This window comes from Eumetopias jubatus, unplaced genomic scaffold (assembly GCF_037043125.1).
Source record: "Eumetopias jubatus isolate StellerSeaLion01/CBP00866 unplaced genomic scaffold, mEumJub1_p1.0 scaffold_12, whole genome shotgun sequence".
In the NCBI taxonomy this organism is placed as follows: domain Eukaryota; kingdom Metazoa; phylum Chordata; class Mammalia; order Carnivora; family Otariidae; genus Eumetopias; species Eumetopias jubatus.
This window is the reverse complement of record NW_028274818.1, coordinates 92,637,735-92,665,041: the sequence shown is the minus strand read 5'-3', so window position 1 is coordinate 92,665,041 and position 27,307 is coordinate 92,637,735. Positions and strand designations below refer to the sequence as shown.

The 27,307-nt window shown below is 53.7% G+C and overlaps 1 protein-coding gene across 1 annotated transcript in view; it reads left to right on the top strand.

The window, feature by feature from the left end:
- Positions 1–27,307, top strand: part of GTF3C1 (general transcription factor IIIC subunit 1) — a 72,948-nt gene that overhangs the window by 18,806 nt on the left and 26,835 nt on the right. The window contains exons 7-17 of the mRNA XM_028109918.2: positions 10,935–11,102; positions 12,868–12,983; positions 14,062–14,368; positions 14,998–15,215; positions 17,339–17,475; positions 18,358–18,511; positions 20,931–21,034; positions 22,180–22,361; positions 23,762–24,037; positions 24,311–24,456; positions 26,790–26,887. Coding sequence (XP_027965719.1) covers positions 10,935–11,102; positions 12,868–12,983; positions 14,062–14,368; positions 14,998–15,215; positions 17,339–17,475; positions 18,358–18,511; positions 20,931–21,034; positions 22,180–22,361; positions 23,762–24,037; positions 24,311–24,456; positions 26,790–26,887 — 1,906 coding nt within the window. The remainder of the gene's footprint in view (positions 1–10,934; positions 11,103–12,867; positions 12,984–14,061; positions 14,369–14,997; positions 15,216–17,338; positions 17,476–18,357; positions 18,512–20,930; positions 21,035–22,179; positions 22,362–23,761; positions 24,038–24,310; positions 24,457–26,789; positions 26,888–27,307) is intronic.

The following is a 27,307-nucleotide window of genomic DNA, read 5'->3' as shown; positions in this document are numbered from 1 at the left end:
AGAAAAGAAGTTATTAACGCCAAAGAAAACCAAAAGGCGTACAAGAAAAAAAGGTCAGGGCCTGTATGCTTGACTTCTGGGCATAGCAAGCAACCTAAGGAGGCTGGCTTTGTTACCACAGCTCAGGAGAGAGTGTACTGAAGGGGGACAGACCACGGCCTACCCAGTGAGTGGCTCGGTGTGTATGGGGGGTCGGCAGTCACATTTGTCGAGTGACTGTGAACTGCCAGTCTGAGGGGCTCTGTCTCATCCTTCTCCTCCATGTCTGGCTTCCCCGTGTCTGAGCAAAGTTTGTGGAGGAGACATTAACACAACAGGTGAATAAGCCAAGGAAGGTCCCCCCTGGGGTTTAGGAAAGCCCCTAAAGGGGACCTCACCTTGGAATCCGTTCAGTGCCAAGGCACATGTGACTGGTCAAATGCCTGGAATCCCTCCAGAAAGGCGGCCCCAGCCTTTTCAGTAGGAAGAAAACCAGGAAGTACGACTGGGTCCTGTGGCAGGGAAAAGAGTCCCAGAGGTGTTCTGGGGACTTCTCTGAATGCTTAATACTGTAATGACCTGTGGGTCTGTTAATCATTTTTATTTCCTAATTTATTAGAAGGAAGACAGTAAAAATAAACAGACTGGAATGGTTTCATTTTTAAAGAGAAACTATGAAGGAAATGCCCTTAAGAACCTTTCTTGCTGGGCAGGTAGCCACAGAGCGAAGCTTCTCCCAGGCTTGGGGTCCCTGGATATTTAAGCCAGCCCCTTGCAACTAAGACACCAACCAGAGTGAACTTTGATGTAAGATAGCCCTGGATCCAAATTCTCACTTCCTGTCGGGTGGCCTTCCGCAAGTTTGGGCCCCTCTCCGCCTCAGCAGGATTATCTGGGGATAATAATGCAACTTCACAGAGTGTCGTGGGGCTTACAGAAGACAGCAGACGCAGCAGGGGCCACAGACTGGCATGACCACATGGAGCAATGTATTTGGCTTGGCTCACGGAATTTATTTTCATTGAATTCATTGCTGGGCATTTAAAAATCAGAAATTGTACCTAAAAGTCAGCCTTTCAGCTTCCCTGCTAAAAATGAAATTAGGCAATATTAAACTGCATTTCTTTAATAACCATCGGCCAGGCAGAGAGATGCTGCCTCCTTTCTACGGGGCCCACCTTCCCCATCCCCCCAGGACGCCCTGCCTCCTGCTGCGTCGCCCATTGCCAGCTTTACTCTGGTGTGTATGTCACACAGAGAATGGTCCCCCTTTTCTCGAGGCCAAGTGCTGGGAGGAGAAGACCCCCGAGACTTACTACTGATGATCGTGATGGCTTTAACTCCTTAATGCGGGGTTAAGTGGGCAGAACCCTAAGACAGTGACCATCAGAAGTTTTAGATTGTCACACAGCAGCACGGTGAGCCCGTTCTGACTGTTGAGGAGGCTCATCTCATTCTGGGGGTGGTCTTGTTAACCCACCTCCTGCTGTTCAGGCTCATCGGCTGGGTTCCCCTCACTCCTTGTGTCACACCGTGACTCAGGTATTTATAGTTGTGTGACTTGTTTCCAGCTAGGTCGGGAGTCCTTGAGAGTGGTGGCCTCGCCCCTCACGTGCTTTTATCCTGAGGCCTTTGCAGTATCTGCTCGGAACAGAGTAGCTGCTAAGTAAATGCTTAGCAAATTTAATTGAATTAGGCACCACTTCAGTTCCTCTCCTTGTGCAGGAGACAAGGGATGAAGGCACAGTTTTAGTCTTTTTTGCCTTGTGCTTTATCATCCCAGTTTAGAGAATTAACATAAACCTTCCCTCTAAGGCATTATAGAGCAGACAAGACTTAAATAAAGATGATGGATTACTTCATGTAAATTTACAGGTGTGCCTGGATATATATGAGTTGTTTCTAAAAGCTGTATATAAAGAGTTTGAATTTGGGCATATTTCAAGTATATTACAGGAAGACGCAGTGGTCTGCTTTGCAAAAAAAAAAGAAAAAAGCCTTGGTAATGAAAACAGTCACCCTGAACTGATCTGTTCTGCAAAATTTGGATTATATTCTTCAAGTGTTTACTAGTCATACCGTGTTAATCATTTGGGCTGAGATCAGAAGGGAAGAGAAATAGAAGTTAACTTTGTGATTCTTCTGAAAATGAGGGCCAACTGGAAGCAGGTAGTTGTGTGCCCTGGGGCCAATGATGGACGCACTCAGTCAGCAGATTGTCCAGGATCAGGCCAGCACGTCCAGCACTGAAAAGGATGGGGAAGGGGTCCGAGCACCTGTATTCCCGTTTATGATGTAGACTCTCCCCATAGCTATTAACTCATGACCCTTAAAAAGAAAGAACAAATTCAAAAAACAAATTCAACAAGATTACAGGACACAAGGTCAATATACAAAATTCAGTTGTATTAACCATCTGAAAACAAAATTAAGAAAACAGTTGTTAGCATCACAAAGAATACAATATTTAGGAATAATACATTCAGACAAAAGTATAAATGTATAATCTGAGAACTACGGAACATTGTTGACAGAAGTGTAAGATCTAAGCAGATGGAAACGTCCCTTGTTCGTGGATCTGGAGATTGATTTATTTTTTTAAGATTTTACTTATTTGAGAGCACGAGTGGGGGTTGGGGGAGGAGCAGAGGGAGAAGCAGACTCGCCGCTGAGCAGGGAGCCCAACGTGGGGCTCAATCCCAGGATCCTGAGACCCTGACCTGAGCCAAAGGCAGACGCTTAACCGACTGGGCCACCCAGCCTCTCTGGATCTGGAGATTTAATGTAGTTAAGATGGCAGCACTCCCCAGACTGGGAGAATCCCAGCTGACTTGTGTGTAGACACTGACAAGCTAATTCTGAAGTTCATATGGAATTGCAGGGTACCCAGAAAGTTAAAGCAATCCTGAGAAACAAGAATCAAGTATTGTAGGAAGACTTAAACTTCCCGGTTTTGAAACTACTGCAAAGCAATAAACCAGTATGGTACGGGCACAAGGATAGACCGATGAAGGAATAGAATTGAGAGTCTAGACGTACACCCACATGCCAGTGGTCAGCTGATTTTTAACAAGGGTGCCAAGACCGTCCAACGGAGAAAGAAGCCAGTTGCAAAAGGCCATTGCTGTAGGATTCCGTTTAGAGGAAAATGCAGAGTGGGGAATCTAGAAGTAGATTAGTGTTTGGGGCTGGGGTGGGGGCACCCACGGTGCCAGCTACCAGATCTGAGGTGGGGAAGATGTTCATATTGGACTGGTGACAGATGCATCTACCTGGGGAAACACTAAACCACCACGGATACGTACAGTGCACGAGGTGAATGGTGCGGGATGTGAATCATAACCAGTAAAGCTGTTAAAAATGAACACCAAGAAACTCTTGTAACAGTGTACAGCAAACTAAATTAAGATCATTAAAATGGCAAAAAACGACATTTGAAAAGTTATAGTAGAATTAAAGTATACAAGCTCAGGAAAAAGAAATGAGCCATATCAAGAAAGATTAAAACAAAGATAAAAGTTTAAAAGAGCTTTGAAACCAGGAGAGTAGAATTAAAAAGAATGAAGATCAGAAACACAAAAAGGATAAAGGGTGAACATAAACATGAAAAGAATAGAAAAAGATTGTCAGGAAAAAAAAGATTGTCAGAGCTGAGTTTTTAAGGCCTAGAAAATTAGTGGCGTTGGGGGGGGGGTTGGAACCAGTAAAATCAGTTAAAAATAGCAAGATCTCTCAGTTAAAAGTGGCAAAGTTGATAAAGGATGCCAGCTCAAAAATGAAGGGGAATTACTCTCAATATTTAAGACAAATAAACAGACATTTTAATATGGCAAAAAAAACTATTAGAGGCAAGCACCTAAAAGGTAGAATAAGGAGTAGATCCTCCATGGCGTTAATTCCAGACCTTGAGTCATGTCAAGCAGGGCCTCAGGCAGCCCTCCCACTCCCGAGGGTCTCAGTACCTGCAGACAGGGTCCTTGTTGGGACATAGTCCTTTCCTTGTGGCTCCTCTGTGGCTCTCCCCAGGAGGGAACCTGTCCTTAAGCCTGCTGACCGTAAGGGAACGTCCCTCGACCTCCCTGAACAGGAGAACATGCCTGTCCCCTCTGCACTGTGGGAGGTGCAGGCGGGCGGCAAGGGTGAGGGGCGTGGGGCAGGGGGGGTATTCTGCAGAGTTGGGTGGGGGCAGGCGGCAGTAAGTGTGCCACACACAGGACCAATATGGGGAGGGCCTGGCGAGGTTGCCCTCAGGGTTTGAAGAGGCCAGTACAAGGACGGGTGAGCGCGTGTCTGGCCTCCCAGGTGACCAGCTGGCCACGGGCTGGCAGAGGGCCAGTAAAGTGACAGATGTGTCCACCATGCTGGGCACCACTACATTCTTAACCGGTGCCTGGCTCAGAGCCCTCAAGAATGGTTCGCTGCCGTCCTGCTCAGCCCGGCACGGTTTCCACCAGCCCTGTCCTTCTGTGGGTCTCTAAGAACTTCCAGGGACCTAAACGAGTCAGTCCCTGACTCAGCCCAAGGGTTTGGGAGGTGGTTCTTGCACTGGGTATTTAATGGTAGCTCTGGAACTCTCAGCCGGCCGAGAGCATTTCTCCAGTGTCCTAAAGCTTGTGAGTCCTCTTGTATGGACGTGATTTGTCAGCACCCTTGTTAACCTTGTACAGTTAGCAAGGGGAACTTAGGTTCCGTGGGCTTATTTTAGGCCACAAGAAAGAGGAAGGCACCAGGGGAGATTCTGCCATTTTGTTATGCCATTTTGTGGACAGTCTCGGAGCCCAGGGAGAGGTGGAAAAGCCATCCAGATAATAATGCCAGGTTCTGTGCCAAGTGTTAGTGCTTGATTCTGATCCTTTGGGCTAACCCATCAAGTGGGCACTGTTCTTTCCCTCCACTGATAAGAAAACCAAAGCACAGATCCCTTGCCTCAGGTCATAGAGCGAGGAAGGGCTGGTGTGGGAGGTTTGAGCACAGAAGGTGTGAGTCTCTAACCAGGGCCCTCTCTACCTCCCTCAGAGAAGGAAGGGGCAGATCTGATGGGCTGTGGGGGCTGGCCAGTGAGCGCTTGGGGCCTGAGCAGGGGCAGGGGAGTCGGAAGATGTGGGCTCCCCCTGCTGGCCTTCTCTCCAGTCCGTCTTCCACATCCACCACAGAAATAACTTCGAGTCGTGCCTATGGAATAAAGGCAAACCGGGCTACAGAATAAAAAATACAAGATTCATTGCTTGGCCTCAAACTTCTACAGTCGGCCTTCCCCTTCATCTCTGCCCTCCCACCACCCTTTGCCTGCGTCTGCCTAGTCAATTGCCGTGTGTCCTCTAGCATCCCCCTCCAGAGTCCCCCCTCTCAACCTTCCCCTGCCCAGCCCCACGTGCCGCCTCATTTCCTAGCACTGCTGCGGGTACAGCCCTGAGCCTCCTAGCTCCTTTCTCTGTAATCAGGGAGCATTTAGTGTGCTTAGTTCATGAGGCTGAGCGCCTTGCCTGCATTCATTTCCTCTGGTCCTTCCCAGCAGGTGAGTCCAGCCCTGCTGTTAGGATTATGCCTATTTTAGAGGAGGAGCCTGAGGCTCAGAACGCTTAGCAGATTGCCCATGGTAGAGCCAGAACTCAAACCCTGGCTTGTGTAAAACCCAAGCCGACTGCTCACCTCCCCTCCCCTCCTCTCTCTCAGACACCACCCTGTGCAGGGCAGGAACCCTGTCTTCTTCATCTTTATGTGTTCCAGGCCCAACACAGAACAAATGCTTGAAATTGAAGTAAAGGCCCCAAGCAATCTGATATTTTCAGCCCCAGTGATGAGGTATGACCCTTGATCCTCAAGAACTTGAATTTTCCAAGGTTGCAGTAATGACCATGGTAATGATAAGAACAGGAGTGAGCGCTGTCTATTGAGCATACTTGTTTGCCAGGTGCCACGGTACTGAGCACTCTGAGGAAGATGCTGTTCCCATCCCCATTTTCTAGCTGAACTCACTTAGCCATGGTTATCCAGCTGGTAGGTGGCAAGGGCAGGTTCTCACCAGAGACACTCCAGAGCCCATATTTTTTTCTTTTTTAAGGTTTATTTATTTATTTTAGAGACCAAGAGAGCAGGGGGAGGGGCCGAGGGAGAGGGAGAAAGAAACCTTAGCAGACTCCATGCTGAGTGTGGAGCCTGATGCAGGGCCTCATCTCTTAGCCCTGAGATCATGACCTGAGCAAACCCGACTGTGCCGCCCAAGGGTCCCCAGAGCCCAGATTTGTAACTGGTTCTATCACCCTGGGGTATGGGCTGCAGCACCCTCCCTCACTGGGAGTACAACCCTGAATTCTGTGTGTCTAGCAGTTACCCAAGGCTGTTCCCTCCTTATAATGTCCCATGGGCTGGTTTCTCATTTCAGTTTCCAGACTACCTGAATGACGCCCTAGCACTGACCATCCTAGGCTCGTCCAGGGGTGGGTGGGTGTGTGTGTGGGTGTGTGTGGGTGTGGCAGGACGGGCATGTACACTGAATATACATATATACATAATAGGAATATATGTAACCTCTCCCTGGCTTACCAGTAGGACTGTCCCTTTGTTGGTGACATCCAAGAGTGAGTCTGCCATGGTGCTCATTTGTTCCCGTCCTGTTTTTGTTCTCTCCTGGGTTCATCACATAGAGAGCCCCAGTCTGCTAGGTGGCCAGGTGAGATCTTGGTTGGGAATGTGAGAAACACAGGCTGTTGGTCCCACTTCACAGCAACTCTGGATTTCCCTTTACAGGGAATGGTGTTTTCCGGTGAAAATTGGGAGTTGCAGCCCTGCCAGGTGGCCCAGTGTGGGAGAAAGGCCACTTTCTAGGTCTGAGACATCCATTAGGTCACTTGACCCCTCTGAGCCTGCTTTCCTTTTTCATAAGATGGCAGTAGTCATGTGCAGAACCTGCACGATGATTAAAATAGCTTCTGCAACCACCTGACACAGTGCCTGGTGCATCCTAGGTGCTCAGGAAGGATTCACTCCTTCCCTTCTTCCTTTCTGGATCTTCAGAATGTTGAAATGAAGCCATTCTTCTTTCATGTCATGGCAAGCCCATCCTGGATCTTTGGCAGAAAAGTACTATGTGCTTGGTTTGTGTGAAACTGTGGACATTAGTGCACACTATATCTTTATTTTTTTATTTTTTTTAAGATTTTATTTGAGAGAGAGAGTGAGTGAGAGCGAGCACGAGAGGGAGGAGTGTCAGAGGGACAAGCAGGCTCCCGCTGAGCAAGGAGTCCAATGTGGGGCTTGATCCCCGGACCCTGGGATCATGACCTGAGCTGAAGGCGTTTAACCGACTGAGCCCCTTTAAGATGCCGAGAATGTGCAGTGATCTGGTTGGTTCTCTCTTGCCTTTTGTTCCTGGAAAGTAAGCCCTGCACCCAGGCTTCTGTGGTTGCTATTAGAAGGCCTGTGATTCCTCCAATAAGGGTTGCTGGTACTGAGGTTGCAGACACAGTTTGGGTAAATGATCGGGGTTTCCTTGTCTGATGGATCCAGTGCTGTTGGGATTCGTGGCAGGGAAATCAGCCATGCTGTGTGGGATGGGCAGAGCTGCAGACCCCGTGGCCCCAAACCTCACCAGCAACCATCTGGATGGCCTTCTGGAAGCACAGCGGCCTCGCGCTGAGCCCAGTCTGAGCTGCTTGAGCCGAACTCTCCACTGAAAGTACGCTGTCATGGGGCTTACGGGGGCCCCCAGCCTCGGACTGTGTGATCTGAGGGGTCAGTTCCCTTAAGGCCCATGACACAGCAAGGGCTCGCTGGTAGGGTCGACTGCTGCGTGCCCCCCTCCACAGACATCCTGTCCGGCCATCTGACCACTAATGCGGGGGGTAGAGAACCTCGGCCTCTCACTTCACGAAGCTGAACACAAAGAGCTCTGCTCAGTCATTCCCCAGAGTCTCGGGTCGTAGAGCTGAGATGACCCGTGTCTGTGTGACTCTGGAGCCCAGGTTGGTCCCAGTGCTCCTTTGTAGGTCTGGCCGTCCTGGCTGCCGCCAGTGGGGCCATCAGGACAAGGCTGTGACAGGGGACGGGCATCGAGTGCTGTCAAAGCAGAGGGGAGCCCAGGTGCCGACTGGAGGCTGTGAGGAGCAGAAGCCGGGAAGGCCGGGAGGGGTTTCCTTCATGGCCCTTTGGATCCACGAGGGTGTAGTAGCCTCTCTCCCCCACCACCTGTGCTGATGTTGAGCGCTGCTGGGTGTTCCATCTTTTCATGGCCAGTTAATCTCTTAAGGAAGTTAAAACGGGGTGGCAGACCTACGCTGGGCTGTTGCTGAGCGTGCTGGTCTGCTGCCCCTACGTGCTGCATTGGGCCGCCGCTCCTGCAGAAGCCAGCATCGCCTGCCCCGGGTCACCCACTGTGCTCGGTCACATGGATGCCAATGAATAAGGGGCCGTATGTTGTCCAAGGTTTGGGACCTGGGCTCGGAAGCCAGACTGCCTGGTAAATCCCAGCTCCTCCCTTGCTAAGGAGCGGGAGCTTGGGCAAATGCCTTAGCTCCTGGTGTCCTCAAGTGGGGAACGGGATGGTAGGTGCCACCTCCTCAGGCCGCGGTGGGGACCAGCTTGTATAACACACAGAGAGCTTCGATCGGTGTCTGGCACGTTGCATGCGTTCAAGCAATGGTGTTAGGAGCAGTCTCTGCAGGCACTGTCTGAGAGGCAAGAGGGGGGCTGAAAGGCGTGGGAGGGGCTTGGGTAGAGAACAGGGGGAAGACCGAGTGGGGAATGACTCAGTGGTTGGTGTTCTGCCTGTATGCTGGGTGTGCTGGCTACTAGGAGGAAATCTCAATGAAACATGCAGTTCTGGTCACTTGAGCCTTGAAATAATTTTCACCCATACAGACGGGCCCAAGGCTCCCCCTCGTCGCCATGCCTCCCCTCCTGGTTGCTTTAGGCTCCCATCTGGGGAGGGAGAAATGGAGGGAGAGTAAAGGGCAGGGACCCTGAGCAAAGGGCAGAGCCCTGGGAAGCAGGAGAACATGAGAGGGCCTGGCAGGTGTGGAAGCCAGTGCTGTGACGTCATGTTTCTTCTCTTGAAAAATCACGAACGGGGGTGGAGGGGGAGTGTCTTTGTGAGGCGTGTCTGTCACTGTGAGGAGTGAAGGCAAATCAGCACCAGGCTAAGGCTTCCCACACTTCTGTGACCATTTGCCCTAGGCCTGCCCTCCGGGAGGGTTCTAGTGAGTCGGCCTTGGCCGGACCCTGCTCTGAGGGTAAGTCTGATGAGTTCAGGGACCTGAGATGGATTACTGTTTGTGAGTTTCACCTGCAAGCCACATGCTCTGCCCCCTATGAGACTCCCTTGCCCCACTTGCGGTATTGTACCTGACCTTGCTCAGAGGTCAGTCTGCCGTGGTTGGTGTGAACTTTTCCCACCCCATGGGAAGGCCCCCGGTGGCCACAGCTCCTGCACAGAGGCACTGGGTGGCAGAGACCAGCTTTACTGTGCCACCCCCCCGTACTGGTACCTGGGTTATGCCCCTCGGTGTCCAGGTGGAGAAACCATCTGCATCCCTGCTCTAACAATTACCGCAGACTTAGTGACTGCAGACAGCACTGCTTTATGGTTTCACAGTTCTGGAAGTCTGAGATGGATTTCCTAGGGCTAAACTCAACAATGTCAGCAGGGCTTTGCTCCTTCAGCAGGCTCTAGGAGAGAACCCGTTTCTTGGCCAGTTCCAGTTTCTACAGGCCCCCTGCGTTCCTTGGCGCCTGCTCTCTCCCTCCCATCTTCAAAGCCAGCGGCCTGGCATCTTCCAGTTCTCTCACTCTGATCCTCCGGCCTCCCTCTCTGAGGACTCTCACATTGGCCCACCAGGATTCTCCAGGATAAGACCACCCCCACAGCAAAAAGCCTTAACTCACGCCCGCAAGTCCCTCTTGCCACAGCGGGTAACGTATTCACAGGCTCCAGGTCACGGGACTTGGCCGCCCTCGAGGGGTCCTTAGTCTGCCCCCACACTCCAATGTCCTAGCACCTCTTAGTGAGGGATCATTTCTTCTGCAGTGGAGACCTGTGACCCCGCCCGAGTACCTTTGCCCTTGTTGCTTACAAGTTCCAGAGAGCTTGGGCAAGTCATGTCATCCTCTGTACCTCAGTTTCCCCGTCTATATAATGACTCCTGGCATTGTCGGTATCACACGAGTGAGTTCGCACTAGTAAACTGTTGAGATGTTTTCACTCTCCCTTGCGGCTTTTCTCTTGATACAGCCATGGCCCAAGCTTGTTACTTTTCTCACGTGGTGCTTGCGTGGGTTGGGTGTGGGCACATTGTGAGTGTCTGAAGGGCCATGCTAGCCCACAGATCGGCGGCTTGTCGGTTCCCCACCACTCAGTCCCTCATTGTTTGTGTGGTTCTGGAAAGCTAGCGCACAGAGTGCTGTGTGGACCTCTTTGGGCTGGCAGCTTTTGCCTCCTCCTGGAGTTTTCTTGGAATAAATTCCCACTCTTGGCATCACTGATCAAAGCCTTCCAGCAATCCGCTCAGAGGGTTCTAGAATGCGTTTACACAGCCACCGCAACTTCCTGGCAGTGGGTCTCCCCTTAAAAGGGGAGAAGTGGCTTTCACCCTTTGGGCAGTACTGCTCATGTGCCGGGCACCTTGCTGGGTGCCGGGGAGCCGGCGTGGACAGACAGGCCCGATTCCTCCTGTCGCAGAGCTTGTCTCAAGCAGGAGAAGGCTGCTGTTTGGTTAATGGGACTGACACAGCACCGCATTATTCTTCTCATTTGCATTTCCTTGTTTACTAATTATACGGAACACAAAACGGTTCTGTGGAGGACACGTCCAGGTCTTGTGCCCCAGGACGTGCCATTTTCAATATTCTGAACTCGATCCGTTCTCTGGGTGTCTGTCTCAGCTCTGCCCCCTGCCCCCTGCGCCCCCCTCCCCAGCAGTGTTCTGCTCATTGCTAGAAAACATGCCACGTTGTGTTCCTAGGGACAGACGTCATGGTGCGCTGCCTCAGGCTGCTGAAGGAATTTAAACGGAAGGTCGAGGATGACCATGACCAGGACGACGATGAGGATGAGGAGGTCATCTCCAAGGCAGTGCCCCCGGTGGACATCGTGTACGAGCGGGACATGCTCACGCAGACCTATGAACTCAGTAGGTCCCATGGGCGAGCACCTGCGGGTGTGTGACTCCCATGCGCTGCGGGTCCAGAGATGTGTTGCCCACGTGGTGAAGGAAAGGGCTGTGTTGTTGAGAGTGGGACGCAGCAGGGAGCCCCATGGTTCCCTGGAAGGGTCGGGCTTTGGGTCGGATTTGAGTGTGGTAGAACGGTAGCAAGGTCCCTGAGCCTCCGTTCCCACGTCTCTACACTGGGGATGATATGCACCCCAGCGCATGAGGGGGACTGAGTGAGGAGTCGTATCGGAATGTCAGTGTAGAATGTCAGTGTAGTGCTCCTCTGTGGAAAGCACTCAAAAACTGAGCCATTAATACTACAATGCAAAGATTTGAGAGCCACCCCCATCTTCTGAAATTGGTCTAGACTTAATGCAAGCTCGGAGTCTAGTGATGGCGGGAGGGTAATCATCTCTCCCCACTCCTCGCCCTTTCCCTAGACCCCCTAGAATCCACTAAGACAGCAGTGACCCAGAGCCGTAGATGGGGTGGCCGCGGGTCCCTGTGGGGAGGTGGACAGAGGAGGTGCAGTGGCCATGGGACACGAGTCAGCAGCTGGTACGAAGCCACACCGGTGAATCAGCACAGCCTTTTTGAGGGGCTTTTTGGCATTTTTTATCAACTCTTAGTATCACTCCAAATGGGTTCCTCAGAACACAGTTTGGGAAAAGCTGCCCTTAACCCTGTCATGCCTACTTTGAGCACGTTATTCGTTTGATATGGTGATACATCCTTGTCCCCTCTTTTGATTCTTTTTTTGAGAGAAAATGCAAGTGTGCACTTGGTTTGGGGGGTGGAGGAAGAAGAAGGGGAGAGAGAATCTCAAGCCGACTCCACGCCCAGCACGGAGCCCAGCATTGGGCCCGATCTCACAACCCTGAGATCATGACCTGAGCTGAAATCAAGAGTCTGACGCTTAACCGACTGAGCCACCCAGGCAGCCCCCCTTTTATTCTGATGTTTATTTTTGTGCAAGTACAAGGGCTGCAAGCTCTCCTTTATCCAGACGGCTCATACCCGGCAGCCTCAAGCGTGCACCGCAGCAGAAATAAAGCGGGAACTATTTTCTGAACACAGAGCTTTGCCGCAAAGCCCGCCCTGTGGTTCGTGCACTTTGTGGGGCGGGCCTCCTGCCTCCCCTGCCCCCACGTCCACCAGGCTCCGTCCTGGAGTTCCCAGTCCCAGAGCCACTGAGTGAATTTCAGAGGGCTTCTTGGAGGCACAGACAGTGACAGCATGTAGTAGGGCAGGAGCTGCCAAAGTAGAGGGAGCCAGTAATAGAGCACAGTCGCCTGCCGCTCGCCTACCGCGGGGCCCGGTGGCTTCGGGGTCCGGAATGCCTCTGAGTCTGCCCAGAAAGCCAGGGAAATGGAAAAAAGCTCTTAATTAAAATTTTTTAAAAAAACAGGATCCGTCTCATGTATCTGGCAAAGTCCCCAGGAAAGAGCGAGCTCCCTGCTGCTGGGCAAAAGTGATGGTACCAGAGCTGAGCACATCCACAGCCGGTCACTTACCATTTACTGTTCTGACAGGGAGGAGGCAGCCCCAAAGCATTAGCTTTTGGGAGGAGTGTTCAAGGGTTCTTGGTAGGGCAGGGAGAGGAGACAAGAGACTGTATTCTGCATGTTGGCTCCACCACATTGACGAGTCTGGGCTTCATGAGGGTGGCGGGAGTGGACTTGGCCTTGTGCAGGAGGGCTCCTTTGCAGAGGCCGAGGCTCACGCCTTATATCGTTTCCCACAGTTGAGCGCAGAGGCACGAAAGGAATTTCCCAAGCTGAAATCCGAGTGGCTATGAATGTGGGAAAGCTGGAAGCAAGAATGCTGTGTCGTCTTCTTCAGAGATTCAAGGTTGTCAAGGTAACATCATGAGTCACGCGCACGCTTCATAGCGTCTGGGTGCACACGGGGCGTGATAGCCAAGGGCTGTCTCAGCCGGTCTCGGTGGCAGGTGGCTGCCCACAGGCATGTCATGGCCCCCCCCGCCCCCCGCCGACTCCCTGACACTGGTTTTTGTTGGTTTTCACTTTTTCAAAAACAGAATCAGTCTTTAAGCTCTGAAAAGTCAGCAGGAGATGTGGCCGCATGGGGGGCATAGTCGTGTGGGGACTCCCAGGAAGCTGGCTAACCTCCTACAGCCCCTTTAGTCAAAGCAGGTACTGTCCAGGGGCTCTCTCCACTCAGGCCTCCCTCTCTCTCATCACTTGCCTGGCTCCTGGGGACAGCGGGTTGGCTGACCAAATGCATCTGCTGGTCCCCTTTCAGAATTCATGCCTGCATTCCAGCCCTTATCCTTCCCTCTCTTCTTGCCAACATTTTGACCATTTTGCTGGAAGGCAGGATTACAGTCGAGCTAATGATTGCAGAACGCTTGGCGTGTGCCTTGGCATGAGCTTGGCATATAGAAGGTGTTGCTCTTCCTGCCATTAAGGGCCTGGGGAAGCCCCTTTTCCCCTGTTCGAACAGGGAAGATAAGAATGAGTGTGGGTTGGTGATGGCCTCATCCTCCACCCCCAAGGCAGGGGCCGCATGGAGCTGTGACCTCCAGTCCGTGAAAACATTTCTGAACCCTCGAATCCTGCATAGCTAACACGCACTGCTCCCTAACCACTTCCTGCAGGCCTAGCCCGTGCCAGGCACTGGGGAGTTGGGGAGGGCCAAGTTAGGACCCTGCCCTCAAGGAGCTCACGGTTCTGTAGAGCAGACCCAGACTCAGGATTGCAGTGTGGAAAACCATCTCCGACAGGCCTGTGGAAGCAGCACCTGAGAAATAAGCAGACAGGAAGACAGTGAGGGAACGTCAGCGGGGCCGATGCAGGGCCCCAGCAGTGACAGGGGAGGTGCAGGAAAGATCAGGAAGCAGCCCCTGGCTCACCCGCATGCCTGAGTGTTGTCGCGCGCTCCAAATGTGATTGAACACATCTCATATCCCCTCCAGGGGTTCATGGAGGACGAAGGGCGTCAGCGGACCACCAAGTACATCTCCTGCGTGTTTGCAGAAGAGAGCGACCTGAGCCGGCAGTACAAAAGGGAGAAAGCCCGGAGCCAGCTGCTGACCACAGTGAGCCTGGCCTCGGTGCAGGAGGAGTCACTTGTGCCTGAAGGGGAGGACACGTTCCTCTCTGAATCTGACAGCGAGGAGGAGGGCCGCAGCAAGAGGAAAGGCAGAGTGTCCCAGAGTGACGGGAAGGCCAACCTGAACGCCAGTCTCGGGACCCAGCCTCATCAGTCCACCTCAGCAAAGGGTAGGGGGTGCCCTCAGGGTCAGCGGGGGAAGGGCTGGTGAGGCTGGGGGCGCATGTGTGCCCTCCGTCTGAGCTGCTGCCAATCCCGCCTGGCTCCGGGGATGTTCAGAAAACAGCCCATTCGGTTTAGCAGACACTTGGGGATCTCCTTGGTGCTGTCCTAACTGGGGACCTGTTGGTGTCACATGATCACATAATCCTAAATTTGGAGGAGATGGTCATGTGGTCTGTCTCCTGGCTGCTTGCAAGTCAATCCTCCTTGGCCAATGTTCATTTTGTTTTGTTGTGTTTTTACTAGTAAGGGGATGCGATCCAGTCAACTTCCTCCGTCCCCTACCCTCCAGCCATCTGACGAGCGCTCAAGTTTTTAGTTGAGTTAGAACTTTGTTAAACGTGTGGTGGGTGGAGCCCATGACAAGTTTGCAGGTCTGGCGTCCAGCTAAGCAGGGCAGTGGGGTGGGGAGGGGCACCCACCCTGCTCACTTGGTCCTGCCCCCGAGTCCTCCAACCATCCGCGTGGAATCCTGGGCCCGCGTGGGGCTGGTCTGGCTGCCGAGCGTAAGTGCCCTTCTTGGTGGCCCTCGAGGGGGCTGCATTTCACTCACGTTCCCCCCACCCCTCCACTGCAGGCAGCTGGAAAGTCGGAAACCTCCACCCACCGAAGAAGCAGCTGCCTTCCTCCCTGGGGGCAGCCGAGGAGAAACGCTGCCAGAGCTCCGCAAGCAGGGACAGCCCGCAGGACCCCGGCAGCTCCGCAGATCCCAGCGTGGCCTTCGGCTCCCGCTGCACGAAGAGCAGCAGCGGTGACATAACCGTGATCGAAGAGGTCAGGCTCGAGAACCCAAAGGTGAGTGCTCACAGTGGGGCTGCTGACAGGCGGACCTCGGCCTTCTCAGTTCTGTACGCACGAGTCACGGCAACAGCGGCAAAGCCAGTGAGGGTGCGAGCACTGCGTGCTGAGTGCTCCCAGCCAGAAAGCGGCACTGTTGTTTACATGGCCTTGTCATTTCCAACCACTCACTCTATTGAAGTTTATTTTGGAAGGAACATTTGTTTAGATTAGCGGTTCTTCCCACTCTCGGCTGACTTAGCCTCCCCGGGGACATCTGACATGTCTGGACGGGGCATGTCTGCTGGTCATGGCTGGGGGAGTGGGGGCCGCCGGCGTCTGGTAGGTGGAGGCCAGGGGGTGCTGCTTAGTCTAGAATGTGCAGGGACAGCCCACAAGAGAGAGTTAGCCAGCCCCAGATATCAGCAGTGTCTGCACCGAGAAGCCCTGCCTTAGATGAATGGCCAGCGTCATTTGCCATGACAGGAAGGTAATTATAAAATAGATCAAAGAAACCCCAAACTGTTCAGTACGTTCTGGCCAGATACTGTTGGGTGTCACCAGGTTAAAGACGCAATAGAATCAAATGCTTTCCATCAGCGTAATTAGAAGGATTAAAAAGGCCATTGACACAGGAGCACCACTCTCGTGATGGGATTCAGTTCACCTTATGCTGTCCTTTGTCACTTGAATGTGTCTCCTGTGCTTCAGAAGCATGGTGTCAGGACGAGGCAACCCGCGCAGGGCACAGCTGGGATCGGGGCGGCTTTACATGCTGGTCCTGCTCTTTCGTGGAGGCCTCAAGCACCCCATCAGAGCGATGTCAGCTCTGGACCGGGGCGAGATGGGGAGGTCCTTGGGGAGTGGGCGACTTGCCTGCCCAGCAGATGCAAAGTGGGGACAAGAACCCATGTGTGTGGAGCTCCCCCCTTGCTTCTCCCTCACTGGTGTGGAGGCCTGTGCTTTTGGTACCAGCCTTACAGCAGAAGCGATGAAGCGTGGGGTGCAAAGGCTTTCTGTGGATTTTTCTAGAAACTCTGAACCCCTTCCTCACCTTTGGATGCCATAATCTCTCAAGTCCTGGCTGGGACTGTGTCTCACTGAAGAAGCTAGGCCTGCCAGCAGGTGGATCCAACAGGTTCCGGAGGGTCTGCCTACCTTGCTCACCTCCCCACCTCCTTGGCACCTTGTGATCAGGCTCACGTGTCTCCAGTAGCACGCACTCTCCCTCCAGGTCCTAGAATGCCTTTGCCTGGCTCAGCTCTTTCTCTTCCTCTTAGAAATCTGTTCCCAAAGTCAGAGCAGAATGCCGTCCCTCTTTCTGCCTTGTGCTGAGAAGGTGTGAAGGCCATATCTGGAAGGCTGTTGGTAGAGCACCTCTATACCTTGCTCTCCAGCCACCGCCCCCGACCCCCGGCAGGTGGCCAATATACTCATGCGGCTCCCCTCCAAAATGTTTGCTCTAGAGCGGGAGAGCACAGAGGTCTTTCTCCTGGGCCCCTTCTTGAATCTTGAGCCCTTTTGAGCTGGTTCCCCTTCAGGAAAGAACTGTGCCTCTCCTGAAGTCCTGGCCCTCAGCAGGGAAGTGATCTGGGGCTGGCTGTTCTGACACGAGCAGCGAGCAGCCTCCTCGAGCTCGTTCTCATTCTCCTGAAAGCACCGCTCTGAGGAGGGCATCCAGCGCAGGAGGCCCTGGGCCACCGTTGGGTGCTCATTTGTACCAAGTGATTTGCAAGGAATATGTTGGAGTCAGGATTTCCCTTCCCTTCAGGGGACCCACGGGGGTTTTAATAGTTCTGATCCAAGGGCAAATGGAAGGAGTTCATGGAAGCACTTAGAAGACAGGAGCCATGAAGAGAACCGTGGGCATTTGGGCAGGAATGGGAGAGCGCGCGCACAGCCCTCTCCTCCCTTTGTCTCATTTCTCACACATCCTAATGTACCGAGGGACAGCTGCGTGAACCCAGAAGCCCACCTCTGCTTCTGTCCTATATTCCCAGAGAGTCACAGCCCTCTGGACTTCCCTTCTTGAAACGTGGGCGTAGAAATTCCCTAAAGAGGCAAAGCGCACCTGCAGGGATGGTGTCTGGCCGCCTAACCTCACTGAGCCCATTGTGTTCTTCTTTTGGTCCCTGCTCTAGGAGAGTGGCAGTTCCCAGAAAACGGGGAAGCATGGCCCAGGCCAAGACAAACCCCACGAAACTTACCGGCTCCTCAAACGCAGGAACCTGATCATAGAAGCCGTCACCAATCTGCGCTTAATCGAGAGCTTGTTCACGTAAGGAGCCGTCTGTTTGTCTTGTGCTAACAGTAAATCTCAGGCCAGCTCGTTATCACAAGCCACAGATATAACCAAGAGGCTTCTGCATCCCTGTGTGGTAGAAAGGATTTGGCACTTGTTCTAGTGATTCAGGAAGTTTAGACATTGAGGAACATCGAGCCCCTAGACGGGGAGAGAGTGAGTGAGCGAGAAGTGGAAGGTGGGGAAAGGGCAGGGCTCCTCTCTTTCCTTGGAGAAGAAACTTAGGCAAATAATCGAATCAGCTTATAAGGTGTTCTTAGTTCTGCATGGAGCCTTTGGTTCAAACGCAGTCTGATACGAAAGCAAAAACAGAGAGGCAGGTAGAGCTTGTCTGTCTGGGGTGGCTCTGTGCACGTAGAGGTTCTGCACTCCTGTGGGGTCCTTCTAACCCACCATCAGCACCGTCTCCTGGGCCGCATCTTCAGTCTGGGGAGACCGTGTGCAGATAGTGCTGCCTTCGTCCCCTCGTCTGGACCGTGAGGGGTTTGGCCGGACATTGCCAATATCCTGCTGGCCCTGCCATTCAAGGATCAGTGATCTGGAAACATCACTGCAGTGACTCAGTAAGATCTAGACAGTGAGACACACGAGGAGAGGAATCAGAAAGAGCTGCGGACCTGAGTATTGACAGCAGAACACTGGACCATCCTGTGTCTGGGAGTTAAATTAGCACGGAGACAGGGTGCAGACAACCCCATCACGGCCCCCAGGGTCCCCATCATTGTCAGGAATCACGCTCTCCCGTTAGGTCCCAGGCAATGGCACAGCATGTGAAGCTGCTGGGAGTGGCGGCTTGCCTTTAGCTACCTTGTGATGAGATTATTGGGAATATTAACTTCATATTTGGTGACACCCCAGGATTCAGAAAATGATCATGGATCAGGAGAAGCAAGAAGGTGTGTCTACCAAGTGCTGCAAGAAGTCCATTGTCCGCTTGGTGCGCAACCTGTCTGAGGAGGGCCTCCTGAGACTGTATCGGACCACGGTTATTCAGGATGGCATCAAGAAGAAGGTACACTAGGCTCTCCGGCACCCACCATGCTAGCCTCATGCTATTGGCTGTTTTCCTGTCGGGCTCCTCTTGTCCTTGTCCGTTTTTACTTGTTTCTTTGTTGCTAGTAACTCAGTCTCCTGTTGTGCCTCATCATCTGGGGAGCAGGGGCTGTGGGGGCAGGAAACCCAAAAGAGGAATAACTCGCTTGGACCTCAGAGCAGTAAGCACAGGCCCGAGAGCAGGTGTCCAGCGCCCAGGCCCGCCCTGAGTGACAGGAAGGCAAGTAGGACACATCGAAGTCCAGAGCAGTGCTGGCAGAGATTCAGCCACGTTGAGCAGGTGGAGGGTGTAGGCCAGCACACCAAGAACAATTGCCACGGAGACGTGAGGAAACGTCCCCGAGGAAGTGACAGTGGTGACTCAGGACACACTGCGCACCTGTAGATCTTCTGGCTTCAGTTTGTCTGTTTCTGTGAAATTTAAAGTTGGGGGCCATTCCCATAGCAACTGGAGCTCAGCAGCTCTGCACATATCCTAAGGCGTGCGTTTTCCAGGGTCGGAGGAATTGGAGAGAGCCCTGCCGGGCCCAGGGACCAGAGGGAAGGTGCTGCGGGCACAGGCACTGGTAATGGTCTGACCCTTTTTTTCTGGCTGCGTTGTAAATCTCTGCCTTAAGAAAGCTGTGCTTTGATGTGGTGTTTCCTTAATAAGCTGGTGAGGTCATTTCTTCTTTTTTACTTTATTTTATTTTTTGGAGACAGTTGAAGTTTGAGAAACACAGAGCAGCGTGAGAAATCACTTACACCGTTTCTGCCCTTCCAGGTTGGCAGCTCTCATCAGTTTTTCTGTCTGCTGTTGAGTCCCCTTGACCTTGCCCTTCTCCTGTCCCCCCCACCAACCTGCCACTCCTCCCCTGGAGCAGGCGGGGGATCCTTGTGCTGACCTCTCTCATTGAAAGACAAAAAGCCCCCACCCCTCAGCAGCAGCCCCTTAGATTTCTGTTCATCTTCACAGAGCAGTTATTGGGTGGGGGGGGGGGGTAGGTAGCCTTCTCAGGACGGGGATGAGGGCAAGGAAATCTCCCCCAGTCTAGGAGTGGCCCAGGGATCCACTGTGCCCAGCTCCAGTTTGGCCTGGTGTGCACCGAGCGGAATGGAGGGAGAGGGTGGGGCCAGAGCACCACGAGTAAGCACCGAGGATCCCACGACCTCAGACATGAAGGCACCAGTGCCGGGCCTGCTGCCACAGGCACTGCTGATGTCACTGTCCTAGTAGCCTGTGTGCCCGGCTGGGGAGGGCTGCAGTGCTGTGCATTGACCTCCAGAGTCAGCTGCAGTAGCTCCCCGGCACTTTGTCCGGCACATAGAGCCCGTGCTGCCGGTGGGCTGCCCGCTGACCCCCTGGAGGTACGTTGATTGGAGCTGCCGGGTGGCAGCACCCACTTAAGCCTTTGCTTCTATGTCCTGCCCTGCCCGCTGGGCCTTCGGGGACCGGACTGACCACTGTGCAGTGGGGGGACGGGAATGCGGTGTATTTGTACCATGCTTGTAAATGCTCCAAGGTGTTGCCTACCTGCATCTCATTGGAGCCTCACAGAAGCCCCCAAAAGTTGGCAGGGCATCGAAGAAGGGTCCCCATTTCACAGATGAGAAGCTGGTCCCCGTCCAGGTGGTACTGCCCATTCCGTGTGACCCACCTCTCCCCGTGAGACCTGCCGGCCAGAGTCACCTGTGTAGGAAACCTTACCTTGCTCTGTCCTGCCAGCAGCAGAGACGGAAGCGAACCTGGCTCTTGGGGGGCCATGACCCTGATGCCTGCCATCTCTTGCCTGGCCACCACCTTCTGCTCACCTCCACCAAGCTGTCTTCCTTTGTCACCCCAGATGACGCACATGAAATGGTCACCACCCTTAACTGTTCGGCTTCAGTACCTTGGACGAGGTGAAAGGACAAAAGTGGCTCTAAATTCTCTGCCAGTTGGTTTAGACACACACCTGGCAGGAGTCCCACGACGGTGCTCTCAGTGAGGGCAGATTGAAAGTTGCTTACCTTTTCCAGATGGAAGCCCTCAGGACTCAGGAGCCACTGTGGGAAATTCTCAGATAGCTGCGGTGGGGTGTCAGGAGCGGGCCGCCAGGGAGTGGCAGAGGCCGGGGGCCGCAGGGCAGGCCGCTCTCTTTCCAGGGCAGACGTTCCTCACCTGACCTGAGCAGCACGTTTCCAACGGCAGAGCTTTCTCGCTCACTCACTTGAGAGATCTTGGTGCCAGAAATTGTAATGGCAAACTGTTCAGCAACACCTTTCGCTTCGGTCTCAGATGTCTCTTGGAAACGTTAATGAAAACAGGTGTCATCAGGGTGGCATCCACCGAGGAACCGAGGTGTAGAGCTAGATCTCCCTCAGCTCCTCCCCAGACACTGCAACCTCTCGCTCCGCAGGTGGATCTGGTCGTGCACCCGTCCATGGACCAGAATGACCCGCTGGTGAGAAGTGCCATCGAGCAGGTCCGTTTCCGGATCTCCAATTCCAGCACAGCAAACAGGCAAGTGGCGGCACCCCACAGGAATCCATGGAAGCTGCCTGGGTCTTTGTGACCCTGCCTGTAGCAGTTTCCACAAACACCTTTTATTTATGCTCAGGCGAGATCAGTGCATTCACTGGTTTAGCAATTTCTGGATTTTTTTTTTTTTTTAAGATTTTATTTATTTGAGAGAGAGAGCACAAACTAGGGGAGCAGCAGAGGGAGAGGGAGAAGCAGACGCCCCACTGAGCAGGGAGCCCGATGCGGGGCTCAATCCCAGGACCCTGAGATCATGACCCGAGCCGAAGGCAGACACTTAACCAACTGAGCCACCCAGGCACCCCCAATTTCTGGATTTTTAAGGAAAAAAAAAGAAGTCCTGTTGTTCTTCATTCTACTCTGCCTAATGGTGTCAACAGAGCACTCCGAATCATGGGCTCTGTGAAGTGTGAAGCTCACTCAGTCTCCTAATGGCTCAAAACGAAGTCCAGTTGCCTTCTCTAATTTTATTCATAAACCATCTCACGGACTGAGAAGACTCAGGGGTGGGAGAAAATTCTTAGCTGGGTTTACACTGGAGGTGGCCAGTGGGCAGGCACAGGGCTCCACGTGGAGTGCAGACCTTGGCTTGAACCAGTTGCTGATGGATTTCACATCAATTCCTGGTATCTGGCACTTCTTTTTTAATTAATTAATTTAGAGTGAGCGAGTGAGCAGGGGTGGGGGACAGAGGGAGAAGGAGAGTGAGAATCTCCAGCAGACTGCCCACTGAGCGCAGAACTCGATCTCACCACCGTGAGATCATGACCTGAGCGAAAGTCACGAGTTGGACACTTCACTGATTGAGTCATGCCCAGGTGCCCCAGATCGCTGGCATTTCTGAAAGTGTCAGAGGACCCAGCACATTTGGGGCTGCTTTTCTTACAAGGTAGCAGCTGCCCTGTAGGTGGGGGTGCCCTCTGCAGGTCACCACAGGCCCTGTCACCCCCAAATGTCTAGTGACCTGACACGTTTTATTCATTCATATCATCTGCTTGACTCTGACAGGCAGGTGAGGTTGAAACTTCAGGGCCAAGTGGCTTCATCTGATTCCTGAGGGCAGACCCTGTCCTTCCTCCCAGTGCTCGTTCTCCCAACACACTATCGATCTTGTATTTGAACTGCAGGGTTAAAGTGCCCCAGCCTCCAGTGCCTCAAGAAGTTGAAGAAGAAAGTCAAGGAAAAGAGGGTCCGAGTGGATCAGGAGACTCTCAGCTGAATGCTTCCTCTAAACCAGAAAGCGGACGGGTGAAGAAAACTGATGAGAAAATGGGCATCACCCAGCTGAAAAATTATAACCCTGTTATAGGTAAAAAAGCAGCTCCACGTCAGTGTCTTGTGATGTGTCATTGGTTGTCTGCATGATGATGTTTGGGTCACTTGCTGTTCTGCGTTCTAGCACTGGGCTGTAGTCCGAAGAAGCAGGTCTGAATTGCTAGTTGGGTCATGTGGTCCTATGGCCTCCGGTGGCCTCAATTTCCCTATCTGCACAGTGGGCATGATTCTTGCCCTGCATACCTCACAAGGCTATCAGGAGACTCAGATGAAACTGTGCTAGATCCTAACGTGAGGCATTGAGTCACAAAGATGAATTCCTTCTGCTCAGTATCCTTGGGCTGGAACATCCTCTAAGCCACTGAAAACCTCCTGTCATTCCTGACCTCATAACCCTTCTGGTAGTTAAAGTCACTGAAGAGTTTGGACATTTGTATAATTTTCCCAGAGTCCATTCTCTGACAGGGTTGCCTCCTCCCTGGGCCCCCACCAAGCTGCTCCGAGGTGAACGTGTGCAGGGCAAGTGCCGATTGCTGGGTTGGGGCTTCACGCCTCTCTTGGCCATAAGCCTGCACGTTGGCAGGGGAGGGCAGAGGTGACCCGGCAGGGTGCGGACCGTGTCCTGGTGTGGCACCCAGCCCAGTAGACCTACGATCCCAGGCAGAAGAGGCTGTTTGTGTGACCTCCTTCTCTGCGCACACGGTCACAGCTGTGTTTCGCTCTTTGGGGCTTAGGAAGTACAGGCTGAGGGAGGGCGCCTGGCAGGAGCAGGTGCAGTGAGCAGCACCCGCGCTTGGCAGACAGAAGACAGTGAGCGTGTTCCTCCAGTGGGCGTGGCAGTGGAGGAGGGCCTCCTGGCCGCCCACCCCGCTGCCCTGCTCCCGTGGCTCCCTGCTCCCTCACCTGTCTTCTCTCCCTGGGGAAGGCCAAGGAACGCTTCATTTGTGTCGTCAAAAAAACTGGATGCTTTCAAAGAACCTAGATTTGGGGATATTTTGCACAGCCCTATCAAGCCGGGGGGCCCCGTGTGGAGGTCTGGAAGGCTCTCTCCAGGGGCGCCCTCCTCCTCCCTTGCTGCACCCCATCACTGTGGCCTCCTGGCCCTCCACCGAATGTACTGGGCGCCCGTGCATCTCCGGCACCTCGCGTTTGTCCCAGGGTGCACATCCCCAGGTAACCTGTGTGCCCCCGCCACCTTGAAGACCTTAGCCGTCCTCTAGGTGGAGTTACAGCCCTCTTCCCCCTTCCTCGCTTTGTTTTCTGATACATGATTCTAGGTGTCTTGTTATTTGTGCCCTTTGCCCTGGAAAGTAAGTTCCGTGAGAGAACATTTGCTGTCTCCCTGGCACGTGGGACTCAGTGGTTCTTAGGCGAATTGATCTGAAGTGAATCTGGGAGTTCTCAAGCGCTGCCCTCCCTGCTCTCTTGCCTCAGTTCCAGGACTTGGCCGCTCTCTAGGGTTTCTGCCCAAAATGCCTCGCCTGCGGGCAATACACATGTTTCTGTGGTACCTAATCTACGGGCACCCTACCAGCCACTTGGGGGACAAGCCGGGCCTCGGCAGTACAAGAAGAGTGGGAAAGCAGAACCCGGGCAGGGTGAGAGTCCCGGCCTCCTCCAGAAGTGACCTAGAGGCCTCCTCTGTCCCACCCAAGGACCACCAAGATGGAACCCCCCTGGAGACTGAAGTGGAGCTCCCCACGGAGGAAGGTGAGGTGTTCCCAAGGCAGGCACACCACAGCAGCGTCCAGGGGGGAGTCCTAGTGCTTCTTCCTCCTTATCCTCTGAACCGGCTGAATCCCTGTGGTGCCCTGATCAAAATAAAGTCATAATCCAGACTTCCTGAACCCGTGGGCCTCCTGCCTGACAAGTAGGGTTTTGCCCGAGTTTGTGGTGAGAGGGAGTCAGGACCTGCTGGGATGATACCACAGCACCATTGTGACTTGGACCCTGCCTGTAGCACTGACTCTGATTCTCTCCTAGTATATGTGGATGAAGCCTCATGGAAACGCTACGTCCCTCCCATCCCAGTCCACAAGGACTTTGGCTTCGGCTGGGCTCTCGTCAGTGACATTCTCCTCTGCCTGCCCCTCTCCATCTTTGTTCAGATTGTGCAAGTCAGTTACAAGGTACTGATGACTCCCGGGGCTCTTGTGGGGGCTGGTCCCTCAGCTCTAGGCCAGAGAACCTACATTCACCCAGCCAAGGGAAAACACTTCAGACTTGCAGTTGTCTGGATGCATGGATGGATGGAAGGAAGGCTGGGTGGGTGGGTGCGTGGATGGATGGATGGAAGGGTGGGTGGGTGGGTGCGTGGATGGATGGATGGAAGGGTGGGTGGGTGCGTGGATGGATGGATGGAAGGGTGGGTGGGTGCGTGGATGGATGGATGGAAGGGTGGGTGGGTGCGTGGATGGATGGAAGGAAGGGTGGGTGGGTGCGTGGATGGATGGATGGAAGGGTGGGTGGGTGGGTGCGTGGATGGATGGATGGATGGAAGGGTGGGTGGGTGCGTGGATGGATGGGTGGAAGGGTGGGTGGGTGGGTGCGTGGATGGATGGAAGGAAGGGTGGGTGGGTGCGTGGATGGATGGAAGGAAGGGTGGGTGGGTGCGTGGATGGATGGATGGAAGGGTGGGTGGGTGGGTGCGTGGATGGATGGAAGGAAGGGTGGGTGGGTGCGTGGATGGATGGAAGGAAGGGTGGGTGGGTGGGTGCGTGGATGGATGGATGGAAGGGTGGGTGGGTGGGTGCGTGGATGGATGGATGGAAGGGTGGGTGGGTGGGTGCGTGGATGGATGGATGGAAGGGTGGGTGGGTGGGTGCGTGGATGGATGGAAGGGTGGGTGGGTGGGTGCGTGGATGGATGGAAGGAAGGGTGGGTGGGTGCATGGATGGATGGATGGAAGAAGTGTGGGTGGGTGCGTGGATGGATGGATGGAAGGAAGTGTGGGTGGGTGGGTGCGTGGATGGATGGATGGAAGGGTGGGTGGGTGCGTGGATGGATGGATGGAAGGGTGGGTGGGTGCGTGGATGGATGGATGGAAGGGTGGGTGGGTGCGTGGATGGATGGAAGGGTGGGTGGGTGGGTGCGTGGATGGATGGATGGAAGGGTGGGTGGGTGCGTGGATGGATGGATGGAAGGAAGTGTGGGTGGGTGGGTGCGTGGATGGATGGATGGAAGGGTGGGTGGGTGCGTGGATGGATGGATGGAAGGAAGTGTGGGTGGGTGGGTGCGTGGATGGATGGAAGTGTGGGTGGGTGGGTGCGTGGATGGATGGATGGAAGGGTGGGTGGGTGCGTGGATGGATGGATGGAAGGAAGTGTGGGTGGGTGGGTGCGTGGATGGATGGATGGAAGGGTGGGTGGGTGGGTGCGTGGATGGATGGAAGGAAGTGTGGGTGGGTGGGTGCGTGGATGGATGGATGGAAGTGTGGGTGGGTGGGTGCGTGGATGGATGGAAGGAAGTGTGGGTGGGTGGGTGCGTGGATGGATGGATGGAAGGGTGGGTGGGTGCGTGGATGGATGGATGGAAGGAAGTGTGGGTGGGTGGGTGCGTGGATGGATGGATGGAAGGGTGGGTGGGTGCGTGGATGGATGGATGGAAGGAAGTGTGGGTGGGTGGGTGCGTGGATGGATGGATGGAAGGGTGGGTGGGTGGGTGCGTGGATGGATGGAAGGAAGTGTGGGTGGGTGGGTGCGTGGATGGATGGATGGAAGGGTGGGTGGGTGGGTGCGTGGATGGATGGAAGGAAGTGTGGGTGGGTGGGTGCGTGGATGGATGGATGGAAGTGTGGGTGGGTGGGTGCGTGGATGGATGGAAGGAAGTGTGGGTGGGTGGGTGCGTGGATGGATGGATGGAAGGGTGGGTGGGTGCGTGGATGGATGGATGGAAGGAAGTGTGGGTGGGTGGGTGCGTGGATGGATGGATGGAAGGGTGGGTGGGTGCGTGGATGGATGGATGGAAGGGTGGGTGGGTGGGTGCGTGGATGGATGGATGGAAGGAAGGTGGGAGGGAGGGAGGGCAAGATGGAAGGATAGACAGATGGATGAATGGTAGACGGTTGGGTGGGTGCAAGGATGGAAGGAAGGAAGGAAGGAAGGAAAAAGATGGTGGGATGGATGGGTGGATAGACAGATTGGGTGGGTGGGTGGAAGGGCAGGGAGGGAGGATAGACAGGATGGATGGATAGAGATGGCTAAATGACTGGGTGGATGGATGGTTGCCTGGTGGGTCAAGGGGAGTACTTCAAAGACTTGTTCTTATGTTAGCTCAGTCAGATAGATTGAAAGACACAAATAATTATAACAAAGTATGTTTTTTAGAAATTTGGTAAATACAGAGAAAGGAGAAAATGGGTTCAGAGAGACCACTGTCCAGAAAGGAGTGGTGCTTGTGTTTCATGATTCTTGCAGTTGACCCTGGCTTTGAGGGTGAGCTGATCCTGAAAATGATCTCTTAGGTAGATGACCTTGAGGAGTTTCTGAATGACCCTCTGAAGAAGCACACGCTGATCCGCTTTCTGCCCAGGCCCGTCCGGCAGCAGCTTCTGTACAAGAGGTGAGGTCCCTGGAATGGACACAGACTGGCCGAGGGCCCTGGCAGGCTCCCTGAAGTTAGGGCTCTGAATGATCATTCACCAGGAAGAGGAAAGGGTTCTGCCTTCCAGGTTGCGAAGACATGGGGTTCTCGTTAATTCAGCAGCCCTATGAGCCTTGTGGATAAAACATAGGCAAATGAGAGGTGCAGGGGGGTAAATTTTATTACTGAATTCCAAGGTTAAAAGAACCTGCAAGTCTCCTTAAAAGTTAAAAGTCTCCTGCAAGTATTGGGATCGTTTTCCCCTTTTGCTGCTTGTACTTTCTAAATCAATCTCCCATGTAGGCTCGATGCTCCATTGCCCTGGCTTGGGTGTTGGGAAGGGGCAGAATCTGGGTCTCCATCCAGGGCCGGCCTGAGGCCAGTCCTCCAGGACCTACG